The following is a 17,195-nucleotide window of genomic DNA, read 5'->3' on the forward strand; positions in this document are numbered from 1 at the left end:
ATATCAAGTAGCAATGTACCTCCTCTGCATTTCTGTCCTGATTTCTCCCTTGATCCAGGACTTCTCCAGAGCTGTGGTGTTTATGGCCCTATTGTTTGGGTGGGCCACTGAACCCAGGGGTGTATTGGCACTGCACCCTGATGTTTACCTTCCACAGTCAGTGGAAGTAGGGCTCGTGCCAGGCTCAGCACAGAGGACCTCCTCGGCACTGGGAACTTCATTGGCACCACTCCTTTTGGCGCCATTGACATTACCCTGGTAGCACTTACCGCCCTTCCCTTCAGCACTGTCAGTCACCTTGATTGCGGGGTTGACACCACTTCCAGCATTGGAAACAATGGAGGCGTACTTGATGCTGGTGGTACCATTTCCACTGCCAGCGCCAGTTCCCTCTTCATTCTGGGCTATGGATAAGTCAGACCGGTTGCTTGCACCCTCAGGCCTGGCTCCCACCTTTATCCCCTGAAGCTTGGGACTCCATGGGGTCCAGGTTGGGATCTTCCTCCTTCTGCTCTTCATCACCTGACCTGCATCAGGGCCCAGTCAAGGAGTACTATGGGTAACATGATTGGCACTCGTCTCACAGTGGAGATGGGGGCTCCTGGCCTGGCACCCACTGGCCACCCGTGCCCTGTTCATACCAGAGGGCTGGATGAAATCTGTGGGATGCTCCTTGGTTGTGTAGGTCCACTCCTCATCTTGCTCTAAGGCAAGATCACAGGGCAGTCTTGTGGTGGTGACTTGATCTACCGCAGGCCCAGGCACCTGTGAATCTTCCCCTCGTGGAGCCTCCAGAGTTGTCCTATCCAGGTCCATCAGTCCTGGAGTAGGATCCAGCTCTGGCACAGTTAATCACTTTGTCTTCATCCCCAGACAATTCTGTGGTGTCTGGCTCTTCCTTTCCTTCGGTCTCAGAGGATTTTAAGATGTACCAGGACCTTTTGTGGCACATGGCTGCCTTCCCTGGGTATTCAAGCAAAGTTCTTGGTTGGACATCCTGCAGCTGTCTACCTCTAGGAGAGAAGCCCTCCCTATTAACAATACACTCTTAGAGCCTGCTAAGGTTCTCTGGAGCACGCTGGCTCTGTACCGTCTACTGCAAAGCAAATGGAGAAATGCTATTTTGTTCTGATGCAGGAATACTCAGATCCAGCCCCAAATTCCCTGGTCATAACCACAATGAATGATAGAGGCCGGCAGAGCAAATTTAAGTTCACGCCAAAGGATGAGGACTCTAAACAGATGGCCCTGCTGGGTGAAAGATTAATATCTTCTCTTCCTTGTAGATGCGCATTGCTAACCAGTAGGCACTGCTGTCTAAATATGACATTGTGAACTGGATGGCTATGTCTCAGTTTGCGGACCAGCTTCCTGAAGCCTGGAGGGAAGAATTTTGGGCATTTATAATTGAAGGCTCTTGGTGACTGACTGTTATGGTCTGCACTGTATGTTGTGAATGCTTCAGCCAGAGCAACAGCCTTGGCAGTGACCGTGAGAAGGGCGTCCCGGCTGCAGAATTTGGGCATTGTCCTGATGTGCAACAGGCCATAGAGGATTTGCCCTTTGCCCGAGTGCTGTTTTCAGACGAGACTCTGCACTCCTTCAAGGATTCTTGGGCTACTCTGCGGTCCTTGGAGGTGTGTACGCCAGCAATGCAGAGGCACTACTACAATGAACAACAGTAGAAGCAGCAGCAGTATTGACTGCAGCCTGCATTTGGGCAGCCTTTCCCTTGCCGAGACAGCAGGACTACCCCAGAAAGAGCATAGATCTGTGAAGAGGAGTTATTCGAGTCCAGGGTTTGACCAGTCAACACCCCTGTCTCAGAGTCCCACAAGTGCCCATTTTGACTTGTAGGTCTAGAACGGTGTTCCAGTTGTCCCTTCCTTATCCCTGTCCCTTCCGTTTAGGGACAGGCTGCCAGGCTTTCACAATGCTTGTGGCTTGATCACCATCGACAGCTGGGTCCTAAGTACTGTCAGATCGGGCTATTCCATTCAGTTCCTTTCCATCTCTCCCTGCTCCTCTTCAGGGACCCCTCTTATGAAATACTGCTTCTCAAGCAGGTTTGCTCTCTACAGGCTTTGGGAGCAGTGGAGGAGGTTCCACTGGAATGCCAGGGTCAGAGAGTCTGTTCCCAGTACTTACTGGTGCCTAAATCCAATGGAAGGAAAGGTAAAATCCATTCTTGACCTTCCCAGCCTCAACAAATATATCAGATACATGAAGTTCCAAATGATCACTTTATCAGTTGTCCTCTCCCAGTTGTATCAGAATGATTGGTTGGTTGTTCGGACCTTCAGAACACTTACTTTCATGTAATGATTTTGCTGAGAAATAGAAAACTCCTTCAATTTGTTGTAGCGGAACACCATTTTCAGTATATGGTGCTTCCCTTCATCCTCTCTTCTGCCCCTCGGGTTTTTACCAAATGCATAGTTATGGGCACGGTGTACCTCAGGAGAGAAGGAACCCACATCTTCCTGTATTTGGACAACTGGTTACTGAGGGGCAGGTCCAGAGAGGAAGACCTTCCTATGTGAATGCTACACTGCGCTTGTTTGACTGTTTTGGTCTCATCTTAAACATCAGAAAGTCAACTTTTAGAAAATCAAGTTTATTGAGGCCCTAACACAAGTCTGCAAGTTTGAGAGCATTTTCGCTGATTGACCTTTTTCAGGCAATTTGCCACCTTTGCCTCAGTCTGCAGGCTCAGCCTTCCACAATGGTTCGGATGTGTCTGAGTTGAGCCACATGTCCGCTTGCACGCAGGTGGTCCAGTATGCAAGGTTGCATCTTTGCCCCCTTCAACTGTGGCTCAGGGCAGTTCACCTTCCGACTCTTCACTCCTTAAGCATAGTGGTCCACCTCCTTCCTCTGGTCCTGGACTCCTTGCAGTGGTGGACAATTCTGGAGAATGTTTGTCAGGGCGTTCCCTTCGTCCAGCCCTTACCAACCAGATTTGTTGTCACCAATGCCTCCCTGATGGGCGAGGGAGCACATCTAGGGTCGCTGAAAGTTCAAGGTCTGTGATCAGAGCAGGAGACCTCACTGCATATCAGTGTGCTGGAGCTTCAGGCCATGATGCATGTCATGCTTTCCTGATTAGGGGCTCGCTCAGTGGTTCAGATACTTACTGACAATACTGCAGTGATGTATTATGTGAACAGGCAAGAATGCTCTGCCAAGAGGCAGTCAGGTTGCAGCAGTTCTGCATCAAGGAGATGATCACTAACAGCTGACCACTTACTCAGGATCAAGAATCATCTCATGAACCATTTCAGCAGGAATTTTTCCCCGAGTCACGAGTGGTCTCTGAAGACAAGCGTCTTCCAGGTCATCTTCACAGCTTGGGGCATTCCAACGATTGACCTGTTCTGTTTTGCTCTCAAGGGGACCTCAGTCGGGTTCCCTGTCTGACACTTTCCTTCTCAACTGGCTGTTGGCTGTCCTGTACATTTTCCCCCCCCCCCCAGGTCATTCTCAAGCTGAAGGTGGATCTGGCCAAGCTCATTCTCATTGCCCCACCATGGCCGTTGTGGTGCTGTTTTTCTGACCTGCTTACACTGTCAGTTCAGCCTCCCGTACCCTTTCCTTTCCCTCCCGACCGTCTCACACAAAATCACGGTCACACCTTACACCTCACCCTCAGCTCCCTGCATCTCATGGTTTGGCTGCTTCATGGCTAAATGAGGAAGAATAGTAGAGTATGGCAGCTGATCAACAGGTCCTACTCAACAGTAGAAAGCCTTCTACCAGAATGGTCTACTCAGCGAAATGGAAGCTGTTTTCAGTGTGGTCACTGGACCACAGAATTTAACCAACACTGGCTTCTATTCAGGACATCTCGAAGCTTCTATTCAGGACATCAGTCATTGGGCCTTGGACTTAGCTTATTGAGAGTACATCCGGTGGCGATAACGGCATTTCATCCCCCTATGCAGGGAAGATCTGTCTTCTCCAGTGTCATGGTATGAAGATTCTTAAAAGGACTTCTTCATCTCCATCTTCCAGTCCAAGAGCCGGTTCCTCTGTGGGACCTTCACATGGTCCTAGCAGCTTTAATGAGGCCTCCGTTCAAGCCCCTGGCCTCTGGTGCCTTTATGCTTTTGTGTCAGAAGTCTGTGTTCCTGGTATTGATAACATCTGAAAGGAGAGTCTGTGAGTTGCTCCTTATACACAATTCTTGAAGGACACCCAAAATTTTTGTCTAAAGTGGTTCCTCAGTTTCATTTGAACCAGGTGGTATATTTACATGTATTCTTTTCTAAGCCACATCATTTCCAGAGGAGCAGCGTCTCCATACATTAGCTGTTAGGTGATGTCTAACTTATCTCAACAGGACTAAGTTGCTTCGTTCTTTGCACCACCTGTGTGTGTCGTATGTAAGTTATAGGAAGGGGCAAGTGGTCCCTTCACAGACAATCTCTAAATGAATAACATCCTGTTTCATGACTGCATATGAAATAGCTTCGGCTACACCTCCTCAGAGGATGAGAGCTCATTCTATGCGAGCACAAGCAATGTCAGTAGCGTTCCTCAGTGACCTCTTGATATTGTACATGTGCAAGGCTGCTACATGGTCTTTCATACATGTGTTTATGAACCATTATGCCATTACTGCATCTTCCAGAGAGGATGCAAGTTTTCGTAGGGTATTTCTGCAGTCCTTGTTGAGGTGGACTGTGAGCCTTGTCTCCTAGGGTGGATACTACTTGAGAGTCACCTAAGTGGAATATGTGGTGGCATCTACTTGAAGAAGAAGAAGAAACTGTTACTTACTGTAACTGTGATTCTTTGAGATACAGACGTGTATTCCCGACCCACCCTTTGTCCTCTATGCATCAAAGTCTAGATTTTGGGTGTTTCATGCAAAGAAACTGAGTAGTGTTGGGGTGGTGTAGCCTCCTATTGCTGGGGAGAGGGGTTCTGGCCCCAAGGCATGAATGCTGCCCCTCTATGGGTACTGCTAGGCAAAATTCTCCGGCTCCTGTGTGCTGGGCGTGCCCGCACCTAAGTGGAATAGACATCTGCATCACATCTCAAAGAACCACAGTTACAGTAAGTAACCATTTCTTCTGCTTTCCCAAAGTGGTAGGTGGCTAAGGAGGCAACTTTTAACCCTCCTGCTCTTGAGATTTGCAATAATGCCTGTCCCTCCCTTCACAACCACATGCTTAGTACCCAGCTGCTACTGAATGCACTCTCTAGTGCTGCAGAGGTAACCCTTCTATAGGAGACATGGTAATCAAAGGGCACTGGATTTAGTAATGAGAGCCAGTCTCTGCTATGCCAAAGACCAGCTGTGTGACCCTGGGCAAGTCATTTCAGCTCACTGTACCTCCATTTCTCCATCTATAATACTAGGATAGTAATAGCCTCCAATGTAAAGTGCTTTGAGGTTTATGAATGAAAACCACTGTTCCTTATTTTAATAGAAAAGAGACAGGGAGCCACTTTTAATGCCAGCTGAACAGAGTAGCCTTAGAAAGCAGAGTGCCTCTAACCTGTGAGCCCCTTGGTTTTGTAGTAGAACTGTGGGAGACTTGCTGGTTAAGACTGGAATTTGGAGAGGAGAGGAAACTTGGACCTGTGATAAGAGGAATGAAGAGAGTAAAAGGACTGATGGAGGGAGGAAAGGGTATGGCAAAACTTGTGATGAAGAGAAGGGCTCCAGTTAAATGACGGGGGAGAGGATATTTGGGAGTGGGAGGACTGAGGATAAAGTACAAAGGAATGGAAATATTTGCATTATGGGGATAATTTTTTCCTATTTTAATTCCCCCATTTGCAAGAGAGTATGTGAGGCAATCACCTCACAAAGCAAAAATAGAACTAAACCCCAGGATTGACAAGGAGAGGGTGGGCTGAAGAGTGAAAAACTGGATATTTAAAAGCATGAGGCTCCCAGCGGTCTGCACAGGGAGGAGAGGAGAATTTTGTGAACAAGCAAGCAGAGGCCATCCTGGAAGGAAGAGTGAGTGAAGTTTCAGCTTTCATTAAGGCTGCTTTCATATCTGTAGCAGCACCCTACTAAAAATGACATTGAATCTGAAGAGAAGTTTATAGCTTTGGATACATGTTTCAATTTAAGCCAGACTCGTGTCCTTTACCAGCAGCCATTGGTGTGCCAGAGGTTGAGGAACTCTGTGTATCATTAAAGTAGGCAGATAAGTCTTCATAAAATCCATACTTGTAAAATTTCAGGACAACTTACTTCCAACCTTAGTGTGTGTGAGGGGGGAATGCAACTGTTTGAGCTGGGGAGGAGTGCTAAGAGGGAGCTTTGGGATGGAAGCAGGGAGACAGACTCCTCATTACAGCATGAGAGGGAGGAGTTGTAGATCCTAATGTGCCAAAAAAATGGAGGCTTATAGTGTTGTGTTATCAAAAGAAATATGCCAGCCCAGGAGAAAGCACCAGCTACTTGCAGTAGTCAACTGAGCAGAAGAAATCTAGAGAGAACCTTTAAGGAACCATGCCAGCTCACAGGAAGGAGCTCAGATGTCAGATTGGGGATATGGCCATGTGTCAGAAATCCAGAATGGGCCTGTGGAAAACTAGAAACCGGCTGAGAGAGCCTGAGCCTAGATGGCAGGGCTCAATCTGCTAAACATCAACCAGGCAGGGGGAAGCTTTGTGAGAGAACAGCTGAGTTCTGATGCAAAAATTACTGGTGTTGTGGGTGTTTTGGTTTTATACAGTGGTGGGCAGGCATACTAACTATAATAAAATCTGGCATTTTAATGTCTTGTACATAAACTAGCTCTTTGAATTTGTATTCAAAATTATTCTCAGACTTATTTGTGGTGTTCTGATAAGGATTAAATGATGTACAGTTGCATCTGAGGGTTCCAGGAAAACATGAGAAACAAGTTAACTGTGTAAATGTCTGTGAAATGTAATAGAAAGTAAATTACACAAAGAAACCATTTTTACCAACTTTGTGTTTTATTGAACACATTGTCATCGAAGATATCCAGTTTGTGTAGAATTTTTCAGAAAAGCAGGACAGTCTTGAGGAGATGGCTATTGCTTTATCCACTGATTGCAGTACTGATGACGGGTTACCTCTGATGCCATTATTGACTAACTGCAGTACAGTATTGTTGACAGTTAGTTCAGACTATGATAAAGATTTCAGTAACTTAAATAAAACAAAAGACAAAACATTAACATGCTAATTCTAAAAAACAGTCTGTCTAAACCTTTGAAAGAGTACTATTTGCAGTAGTGGCCAAATCGGTAGTACAATATGTTTTTCTTATTTTTTATGGAAAATCAGCATAAAATTATCTGTTTCTTTAATTGGGGGTAATATAAAAGGAAAAATTTGAATATTAAATCATTTATTGTGAGCTAATTTTCCTGTAGATTACAGTTTTATTCTACTTCGATTCCAGGAATTTTCTCCAATACTGGAGCCTCAAACCGGTATGTTGTGTGTTCAGAAAATAGCATTAGTATTTGTCACCTACAAATGATGTTTCATTGGATGTAGAGAAGCATTTTTTTGTCAAGAGCATTATTTTCTCATGTGAATGTTTCCCTTGATATACAATTCTCCTTTCTGCCATTTCAAATTCTCCTCATGAAATAAATAATTGCACAATATTAAGTATTAACTGTGAATCAGTTAAGCTTTAATTTACTTGAACTTTGATCTGTGCCCACAAGAGAAGGAAACCTAATGCAAACTTCAGACTGTGTTTGAAGAAATGAGTTTATAGGTAAATCCAGCTATTCAGGTAAATAAATGATCTGCAGATAAAGAAAACTGCAGACTCCCCCCAATGGCTAGTCAAGGTGCTGTTCCTTGCACCTACTTGTGCAGTTTTCTGCTTATGTTGCTTTATTTTATTTATTTACTATAAACATGATCCCCTGAGGAAAAGACCTTTCTTGGCTGCCTCATTTGCTGCTGAGTCATCTCATCAATTTACAGCTACTGCATCTGAGATCATTTGGGAAATGCTGACTATGCAGAGATAATATCTTGAGGATGTGTTATTCAAGGCCTTTCCTATCAAAGGCCTCTGCCTCTGGAATATTCTTCCAGTGGATAGTCATTGATGAAAATTGCTGGCATCTTTCAGAGCAACACTGAAAAGTTTTTCAGTCATTTGTGTGTTTTATTGCTTAGGAAAAGGATTTGGTTTAGGGTATTTTTCTATTTTCCTTCTTTAAATGGAGAGTGGTGTTTAACGTTTTGTTATAAATGAACCCAAATGTCTTTTGGGAACTGGCATCAATAAAGTTGATTTGATTTTACTATCTGTCTAAAACTAAGATTTTTTTTTAATGTAAACACTTTGAAAGCTACTGTTCATTGAGCCACTAGGTGGCATCATTTCACCATTTGTGTTCTTATTTATACTTTGTGAAGAGGTGATGGACAAGATGACTGTTGCTTATCTTTCCTGTTTTTACAGATATGTCAACTTAAAGATGCTAGACGATTACACTGTAGAGACAAAATGTGGGCTGTACTATTTTAATTCTTGTATTTTCTTGTGACTTATATCCACCTAAGCCGTGCTTATTTAGATCGTTGGCCATATAGTATTTCATGTTGATCAATTAACTCATAATTAATGTACATATAACTGTACATTTTTGTAGCCCTTTGAACAGAAGTCTAAAAATCAGTGAAGAATTTGTAGACTAGTTACGTATGATGCCTCATTTGATTCTATTGCTAAGTATTAAGGCAAACTATTTGCTTTATTTGGATGGAAAGACCGCCACATTTAGATCAAATGTAGAACAGAGAGCCAGAAATTCATGGGTTGTATTTGTGGACCTATGGTCATGTTCACAGATTGCACTAAAACCCGAACCCATCCTGGTTTGTAATGGGGTCAAGGTACTAATTGATTCTTCTGCACAAGTCTTCTGATGTGCACATTCTTTATTAAAGGTGTTTATGTGGCCCTGTTACTATAGTATATGAGTGTCTCACAGTTGTTAACATATTTATCATCCTCGCACCTGCAGTATAGGACATACTATTATTCTCATTTTACAGATGTGAAACTGAGGCACAAAGGCTTGCGCAATATCACCAAGGAAGTCTCTGGTGGAGCAGCACATTGAATCCATCTCTAATGTTTCTCAGCCTAGCATCCTAATGGACTATCCTTCTTCACTATTGATGAAATATGTTGAAGCTTTGTACTGAGTCTGCCTGTAGTGTCTTTCCTATGGATTAACAGAGTTTTTAAAGTCAAAAGTCTGTCAGTCTGGTATCTTTCACAAAATAGGAATTCACTTTTAGAGCTTACTTTGAAAAGGCTATGTTTAGAGTTCACATAAATAACTGTTTCCCCCTAAAAGTTTGTTTCAATACATTCCCTTAAGAGTTGTCTAACTTTTTTCTTTTTATCTCTTCTAGAACACTTTAATTGGGATAATTACTTGAAAGAAACTGGATCGCTAGCTGCTCCTCCACATTGTTTCAGACAGGTACACTAAATTCTTTTATGTAAATGTGGTTGTGTGTTCTGTGCTGTTTGTGTGCATACATGTATTTTAAGGGGTCCAATAACAAGCCTTAGGCACCCTTAATATAAGACTGCCCTTGGTAACCCCCTGTTTTCATTGGCTTATAACTTTGGCAAATCTTAACCAATTTAGGTGGAAGTTTTCTGAACTTGGTCTCTGCCTCAAGTCAAATTTTCTTTCAAAGATTGATCAAAAATGTTGCAGCTGTGTTTCAAGAACAAGGCTAGTGGGAAAAATAGGGAATCTTGTCAATGTTTAAAACTCTTCTTGAACAGCTCTAGCATGCCTCTCCATAGTTTAGAGAGAGAATTTGAAATTTGGCTCATGATCAGAGTAGTGCCTTTTGCCATCCCTGTTCATTTCTGGCCAATTTATAGGATGCAGAAATTCCCCATTTGCCCATCTGTAGTAGAACTTACTTAGCACTTGTCCCTTTTCTTTTCTGAACCTTCCAATTGTCCTGTGCTGGCTCCCAACATTCTGGGTTTCCAGCATGATTCTAAAGTAGCTGTACAGAACTGAACCTTTGACCTGGACACAAACAATATGTTGGCTGCTGCTTTTCCCCAACAGAATTAATAAGAGTTGGTATAAGAACATAGCAACCAATATAAATTGTTAAAATAACAGTGAAATCATTTGGTATGCTTTTGTACCTGTAAGAACTTTCTCTAAAAAATGTAATGAAAAATTGTATTACAGTAAGTTTGAGCATTTTGTTGTGTGTATTTCAATTAAACATTGCAACAACACATAGGTGTACCTGTTTTGATCACCGGAAAGGGTCACACCACTTTTGTATTTTGGAAATGTGAAACCCATATTGAAATGCCATAAATGGCAATCAATAAAATATATCTTTGAGTTGTCTCTTGCATTTTTTGTTGGGAAGAAGATAATTTTATCCATCCTTCCAGTGCTGAAGTTTCAGAAATGTTCCTAGGAAAAAAGCAAATATTTCCAGTGAGAGAACCCAGGCTTTGTATTCTGTTTTTTGCTGTGTTCATTTTTTTTTGGTGTTCATCCATGTCTTAAACTGCCAGATGAGCAAGAGAATTAAGACCAGCCTTTGAGGCCACTGAAGTCCAAGGCTTCTATGGTAGGGTGCCATCTCTGGAGCTGCTTCCCCATGGCACAGTGTGGTCCTGCAGGCATGTCAGTCTGTTTCCTCTTTTTTTCTCCCAGACAATTTGTTCACAGCCCAGAGTTCTTAAATAAAATAAATAAATATTAAGTCTTTATACAGTATCCTTTGGCCTCTTGGGATCAAACCGTTACCTCTGGTTAAGGATTCCACAACCCTCCTTCCCTGGCACTGTGCCATGGCTTAACCCAGCCTGCCCAGCCTACCAGTAATCAGGTTCTTTTCCTGCTTCAGAGTTGCTCTTGGCTCTCTCGAGGCTTCTATTTCTATCTCCACATCAGAAGGTCTGATTTTAGCTGCATGACCTGCCTGTCATGTGACAGCTCACCTCCTCAAGGGAAGAAAATAAGAAGTGTCACAGGTGGGGTTGGACCCAACAGACCTTAAAGGGCCAGTCACCCCTGTGACAGCTTCCCTATCCCTTAGACCAGAACACACTTTTCTAGAAGGAACTTTCCTGCTGCTCATTTCTTCTGATGTTGAGTGGTACTGTCTTTTCACTAACTCAGATTGCTTCTGATGTAGCAGAGTCATATGTTCAGGGGTGCCACTTCAGATTTTGGGAATGGGGGCAACATTAACTGATTCCAGAGGCTACTCAAGCATCTGAAAACTCTAGCTTTTTTTTGCAGATAATGACTTAGAAATTAGCTGACATGAGCATTGTATCTAATTCCTGTATAACGAAAGAAAAGTGAATAAATATTAGACCTACTCAGCTCTAATACTAACATGTTCTGACATTTTGTGGCAAGTCACTTAAGGGACATTGGTTAGATTTAAAATTTTAATGTATATTCTTAACTCTTGAATACAACAATTGTAAAAAAATCTAGATTATTTTCCATCATTTAGGCTACTTACTTTTTGCAGTTCACAATTTTGCAGTTCTTAGAATAGATCATTTAACTTTTGGAAACATCCTACTGGGGCAAGGCCCCATGAGTTTATATTGCACTTGCCTGGAGCTCTAGAAGTGTTATCCTACTACAAATAATAATAGATTAGAAACTGACTTCAAACAAAAGTGAAACTGACACTTGCAAGTCATTTTCACTTCTGTTTAAAGGATAGTTACTTTTCACAAGGTTCTTAAACACAACACTACAGTGATTGAGTTGCAGTTCTCACAGGAAAATATTTAAAATCAAACAAAGAAAATTCCACATTTTAAAGTTGAGAAAAAATTGAGTCTTGTTTATTATTTAGAGTTGATATCTATATTTTTAAAGCATCATTCTGTGTTTGGACACTGTGCCTCAGTTCCCATTGTTGTAAAATGGGTATAATAATACTTGCCTTCCATATGGAATTATAAGGATTAGATGGAGATCTGTGGGGCAGGAACTGGGCCTTCTTGTATGGTGCCTAACACAATGGGGACTGCTACTGATTAAGGTCTTTTGGTGCTACTGTAACATGAGTCAGCTGTTGAGATGCCCGCTGGTGGTAGCTGAAGGGGCCTTACGTGGTGGGTGGGATGTCGGAGGACTACAGGTTGATCTGTGTTGGCCAGTAGCACAGCCTTCATGCCCCACAAGCTCACCACCTGCGGGCAGAATTTACGGCACGGACACACACCTGTCCTTGAAGCTGCAACTGCTAATGGGCATAATGTTCTCTGGACCAGCAAGGTCTGTCCCTGGTCTCTTCCCAGAGAGAGGTGAGGGTGCTCCCTGCTTCTCTGAGGGCAAACGGACCCCAAGACCCACTTAGTTGCTCTTAGCACCCCACCCTTGTTCAGTCCTCCTCCCTCAGGAGCCTTGTCCCAGGGAATGTTCCTCCTCAGCTGCTCTTCTCACAGTCTCTGCCCTGTCCGTCAGGGCACAGCGTTATGTCGTCACCTCTCTTTGCCTGGAGACTGACTCCCCTTTCCCATCCCACTGGCTCCCGCAGGCTCCAACACCACCTCTGCCAGTGGGGCTCCCCCTGTGCTCCCCCTCTTCCTCTCCTTCCCACCATCACCAGTCAGGGGGACCTTGTGCTTGCTCTGCTTCTCCCATCATCATTGGGGACCCTCTGCCTCCCCCTCCCACCACCACATGGGCTCCTGTGCTCCCTCCTTACCCAGTACCCTATGCTCTCTCCATCATCAGTGGGGACCCTGTGCTCCTCCTCCCCCCACCCTGACTGACATTTTCCTTGCCTGCCCCACCCTCAGAGGCCCTACTCACCCTCCCCACTACTTGTGGTTAAGAGGATTGTTAGTCAGTATAGTCTCAACTGCTGATTGGTGGAGGCAGGCAATGGGGCAGGGTCCATGAGCTAGAACAGCGGAAGAAATTGACCAGGAAAAACTTGGCTCCTGGAGATGGGGACCTGGCTGTGCGACACTGCTGCTAAAAGCTCCACCTGGGCCTGGGGCACGCACTGTGAGCAGATCTCAAGTATGAATTTCGGGGGAGGGGAGGTACCCACGCCCTTGCTAAATGGTACCATTGCCTATGTTACTTGTGTGTGCATCTGCACAGCCCTGTAATCGTAGTGAGTGATATTTTGGTACTCCTTAATAACTCTGTTCCTGACCAGAAAGTGTAACATTAATGCTTCCAGGGAGAGCTGTTAGATTGTGCAGTAATCACATTTGTTCATTCGTTATCAACCACTATCCAGTCCACCAGCCCCACAGAACTCTAATGCAGTCAGCTCCTACAAATGGTTAACTGAGTTATGGTTATGTCTAAAAGTACAGATAGTTGACCCTTGAACAAAGCAAAGGTTTGGGAATTTGGCTGGGTCACTTCACAAAAATGTTGTTTACATTTGGACAAAATAATTTTCTTTGGAAAGTATGTGTAACTAGACTAAAGGTTATCTAATATACACTGAGGGCCAAAGAATTTTTTCTATTAATGATAATATAAAGGCCGAAGGCTCAGGTTTTTACTGAATTAGCCAGGAAGTGAAGGAGCCCTTTTAGAAGGGTAAGGCAATGAAAAGAACCTATGCCTTATTAAACCTCTGAAAACCAGGAAATAAAAAGTTAGACACCTTGATTGTGGGGTTTTTTTTTTTGCAGGGTCGCCCCTCCAAACAGAAGCCCCTCACTATATAGTTCTGATCCCTTCCTTTCAATCCCCCTCTACTGTGCACTGTTCCCATCGCACTCTCACTGCTCCCATCTCTCCCACCATAGTCCACCAGCTACTCAGCATCTACTGCTCCAACTCCAATTTTCCCTCCATCATGCCATTGGACCAAGCCCCTCAGACACACACTCCTGTGCTTGAGACCTGCCTTCTCACATTTCTGCTGCTTCGAGCCCACCCACCAGTTCCATCTGCTTCCTTGCCACTCCATGCTCCTTGAAAGCTTGGAGGGGCAATAGAAGGGAGAGGGGTGGCACTGTGAGGAGTGCATGTAGTGGCTGGAGGCAGGAAAGGTCGGAGAGTTCAGAGTTCCTGTCCCAAATCTGGGCCTAGTGTGATGGAGAAGGGACTCTGCACATCCATCTGCCTCAGGGAAGTGTGGATTAGTCATTCATCTTAATGAGATGTTCTGAATGAGAACACTCATGGAGATGAATACAGCCTGAAATCACAGCCCTGAGATGTGTGAACAGCTCCGTGTCAGTAGGTGTGCTCAAAACCCATTCTCTTTCTATCCCCCACCCCCCAGTGCATAAAGCATGCCTGTTCTCAACTCCTCTCATCCTGGTTTCAGCACTGTGTACTTGGTGCATGCTCCAAGCGTGGCTGTTCTTGGCTCCCCCCCAAGAAAGCAGGCTTCTCAGATCTCTGCTCACAAAGAAGGGGACAGGAAAAGGGACTCAGACCCTCTAGACAGACAGGGCTTCCCCAGTGCTATTATATGGCAGGGGGAGATAGCACATGGGTTAAAAGTAGCAATCGGCCCACAATCATTCCTACATGTGCGTAGAGGATGTATGAATTATGTTTCAAAAAATACTTCTAAAGTAGCTGTGCAGCTTAGGGCCCATTTCTCAAAAGTATAACCCCCCTTGACAGAGTAGCAAAATAGTTGCTGATCATTATCAGATTTTTACCAAAGACAGGGCTCAAATTCACAGTGCAGTGGTGTAGCTCAGATGTAATGACCAGAGCATGTCCGCTTGAGCCACCCAGTTACTTTGACAACAGCCTGCCTGGAAACCCTTTTACCTTTGTCTTGCTGTGCCCATCCATATTTCATTCTCTTTGACTCCAGCTACTGACACACTGAGATCTGAATTTAATCCTGAATAACTTCAGTATAACCCATGTTTCCAAGGGGCAATGGGTGCCATGCACTTGTTGAGATAAATCCTGAGTGACACAGATCATTTGGGAAGGATTTTAGAGCAGTAGTTTGATGTTTTGCTCAGGTGTGGCAAAAAAGTTAAAAGAATTTTAGATTTTGTAAAATACTGTTGGGGGCACCGTCGGGAAGCATTGCAAATTTCCAGACAACCAGTGTAAATATGCAAATGTTAGAGCACTCTGAAGAGTTGACCTTTAAACAGAAAATGAAGCTCAACCTTAACTATTGGACCTGGCACTCCACTATAATTAACGGTATTAATTTAGTGCCTGATCTTTGTGTATGTCTAGTTTGATTTTATTGAATTATAGTAGTGGGCTAAGGTTGCTATAGTTAAGGTTGCATCATGACTTCTGTTTAAAGGTCATGTTTTCTAAGTCCTCTAAAATTGACATGCTTAATTAGATTCCTTTGAAATTTGGTGTATCTCAAGAGAGAACGTGGTAGCGATGGTGACCCAAATGTTGGGTCATTTGAGGTAGAAGTTATGGTAGGGTTGCCAACTTTGTAATATTTATAAACACTCCAGCAGGAGTATCGGAACCTCCCTTGCCCTGCCTCTTCCCCCCAATTCCTCCTCCAAGGCCCTGCTTCTGCCACACCTCTTCCCTCAAAGCCCCACCCCCGTTTGCTCCTCTTCCCTCCAACCCCCTTTCCTCATTGCTTGCTGCTCTTCTCCTACCCCCACCAGGGTCGGGAGGGACTCACCTGTGGAGCTGGGGTTGGGAGCTGCAGCCTCCCGACATAGATGGCAGTAGGGTAACCCCATCTGAATAGGGGCTGGCACGGGTGGTGATCCGGTGTCTCCCTGCCTCCCCGGCCTGCAGTAATCGGACTTTGGGTGTCGGGTCAGTAGATCTGACTGGGCACTGTCAGGTCCCCTTTTTGACAGGACTTTCCAGTTGAAAACTGGGCACCGGGACACCCTATGCTATGGAGATATAAGCCCTGGAAAACCAGCCATAATAGCCATTTTTCAGAAGGTTTCTAGAGTGTGTTTGTTTTTGTTTGTTTGGGATTTTTTGCACAGATCAAACTGTTGATATGGTGTTTGCTCAAGGTAATGCATGTGGCACCCACTAAATCTTTGGGGGACCCAAACTGAGAATGGTGTTTAAGACATTTTTTTTGCGGTGCACATGTGCCAATACAGAAGCCATTTTTTATGCTTTAAAGCTCGACTTTTGTAAGTGCTCTAAAATCCAACTGGCTACTTGGATTGCTTCGAAATTTGGTGTACCTCATGTGGAGGTGCAATGTAACGTTAGTGAGCCAATTTTGGGATCATTTAACCAAGAGACTCCTGAGTTACAGTGCTACCTCCTCACTCCCTCCATAAACCCAGTTTCCTTCTGCTGCTGCCTAAGACAAAGAGTTTTGGACTGAGTGGCTGGAGGCTGCTACAAATTGAGAGTCATGGGTGGTAATTTTATTTTGGGGTGGAATGTAATCAAAATAGTTGGGGGGAAAATTAGACATCTGAATGCATCCTGGGAGGGGATGGCTATGAAAGGACAGAGGAATGAGGGGGAGGGGTTTGAGGCCGCAGCAAGGAGAAAGGGGATATGGGGAGAGGGATAACTGGGATGGGGTGGAAAGGGAATGGAGAGACATTGGGGGCTTAGGTGAGGTATGCATAATGATTAGAGGAGTGGGGGTGGTATGGGAAACTGGGAAGGTGAAAGTGGGGGGTGAGTGGCAAGAGGACTTGGATAGGGGCAAGGGTACCTCTCAGCCTCACATTCACACCGTCAGTGTGTGCGCTGATATCTGGGGGGCTTTTCCCCTCTGGGGGTGTCTGAATCCCTCTTGTGCCACCTGTGTATGTGCCAGGATTTGGGGGCCCATACCCGTCTACAAGGGTTGGACCTTCTCCTGTCCTCTCTTATGTGAGCCAGGTTCTGGTGGGGGCTTGCCCTTTTATGAGTGTCTGAGGCTCCATCCCTGCTCAGCATGTGAGCCAGGATCTGGGGAAGATCTGCCCCTGCAGATCGGAAGCTGAGAACAGGCATACTTCTTGACCCTTGTCAGCTGATCTATCTTGGCTTAGCAAAGCGTTTGATACCATCTCCCACAGTATTCTTGCCAGCCAATTAAAGAAATATGAGTTGGATGAATCGACTATAAGGTGGATAGAAAGCTGGCTAGATCATTGGGCTCAATGGGTAGGGATCAACGGCTCAATGCCTAGTTGGTGGCCAGTAACAAGGAGAGTGCCCCAGGGGCTGGTCCTGTGGCCACTTTTGTTCAACATCTTCATTAATGATCTGGAGGATGGAGTGGATTG

General features: G+C 44.6%; 1 protein-coding gene across 6 annotated transcripts in view; it reads left to right on the top strand.

The window, feature by feature from the left end:
* The window catches only part of SCML2 (Scm polycomb group protein like 2), a 188,664-nt gene that overhangs the window by 30,164 nt on the left and 141,305 nt on the right, over positions 1-17,195 (top strand). For 5 of the 6 annotated variants that reach the window (XR_010923262.1, XM_067566080.1, XM_067566081.1 and 2 more), the window contains exon 4: positions 9,395-9,465. Coding sequence is in view for 4 of the 6 variants with exons in the window: in XM_067566080.1 (XP_067422181.1) it covers positions 9,395-9,465 (71 nt within the window). In the remaining 2 variants the exon portion in view is untranslated. Of the gene's footprint in view, positions 1-9,394; positions 9,466-17,195 lie in introns of those variants that run through there. The other variant, XR_010923263.1, reaches the window with a different exon arrangement.

This window comes from Emydura macquarii, unplaced genomic scaffold (assembly GCF_026122565.2).
Source record: "Emydura macquarii macquarii isolate MOO-44397 ecotype Brisbane River unplaced genomic scaffold, CSIRO-AGI_Emac_v2 contig_2734, whole genome shotgun sequence".
In the NCBI taxonomy this organism is placed as follows: domain Eukaryota; kingdom Metazoa; phylum Chordata; order Testudines; family Chelidae; genus Emydura; species Emydura macquarii.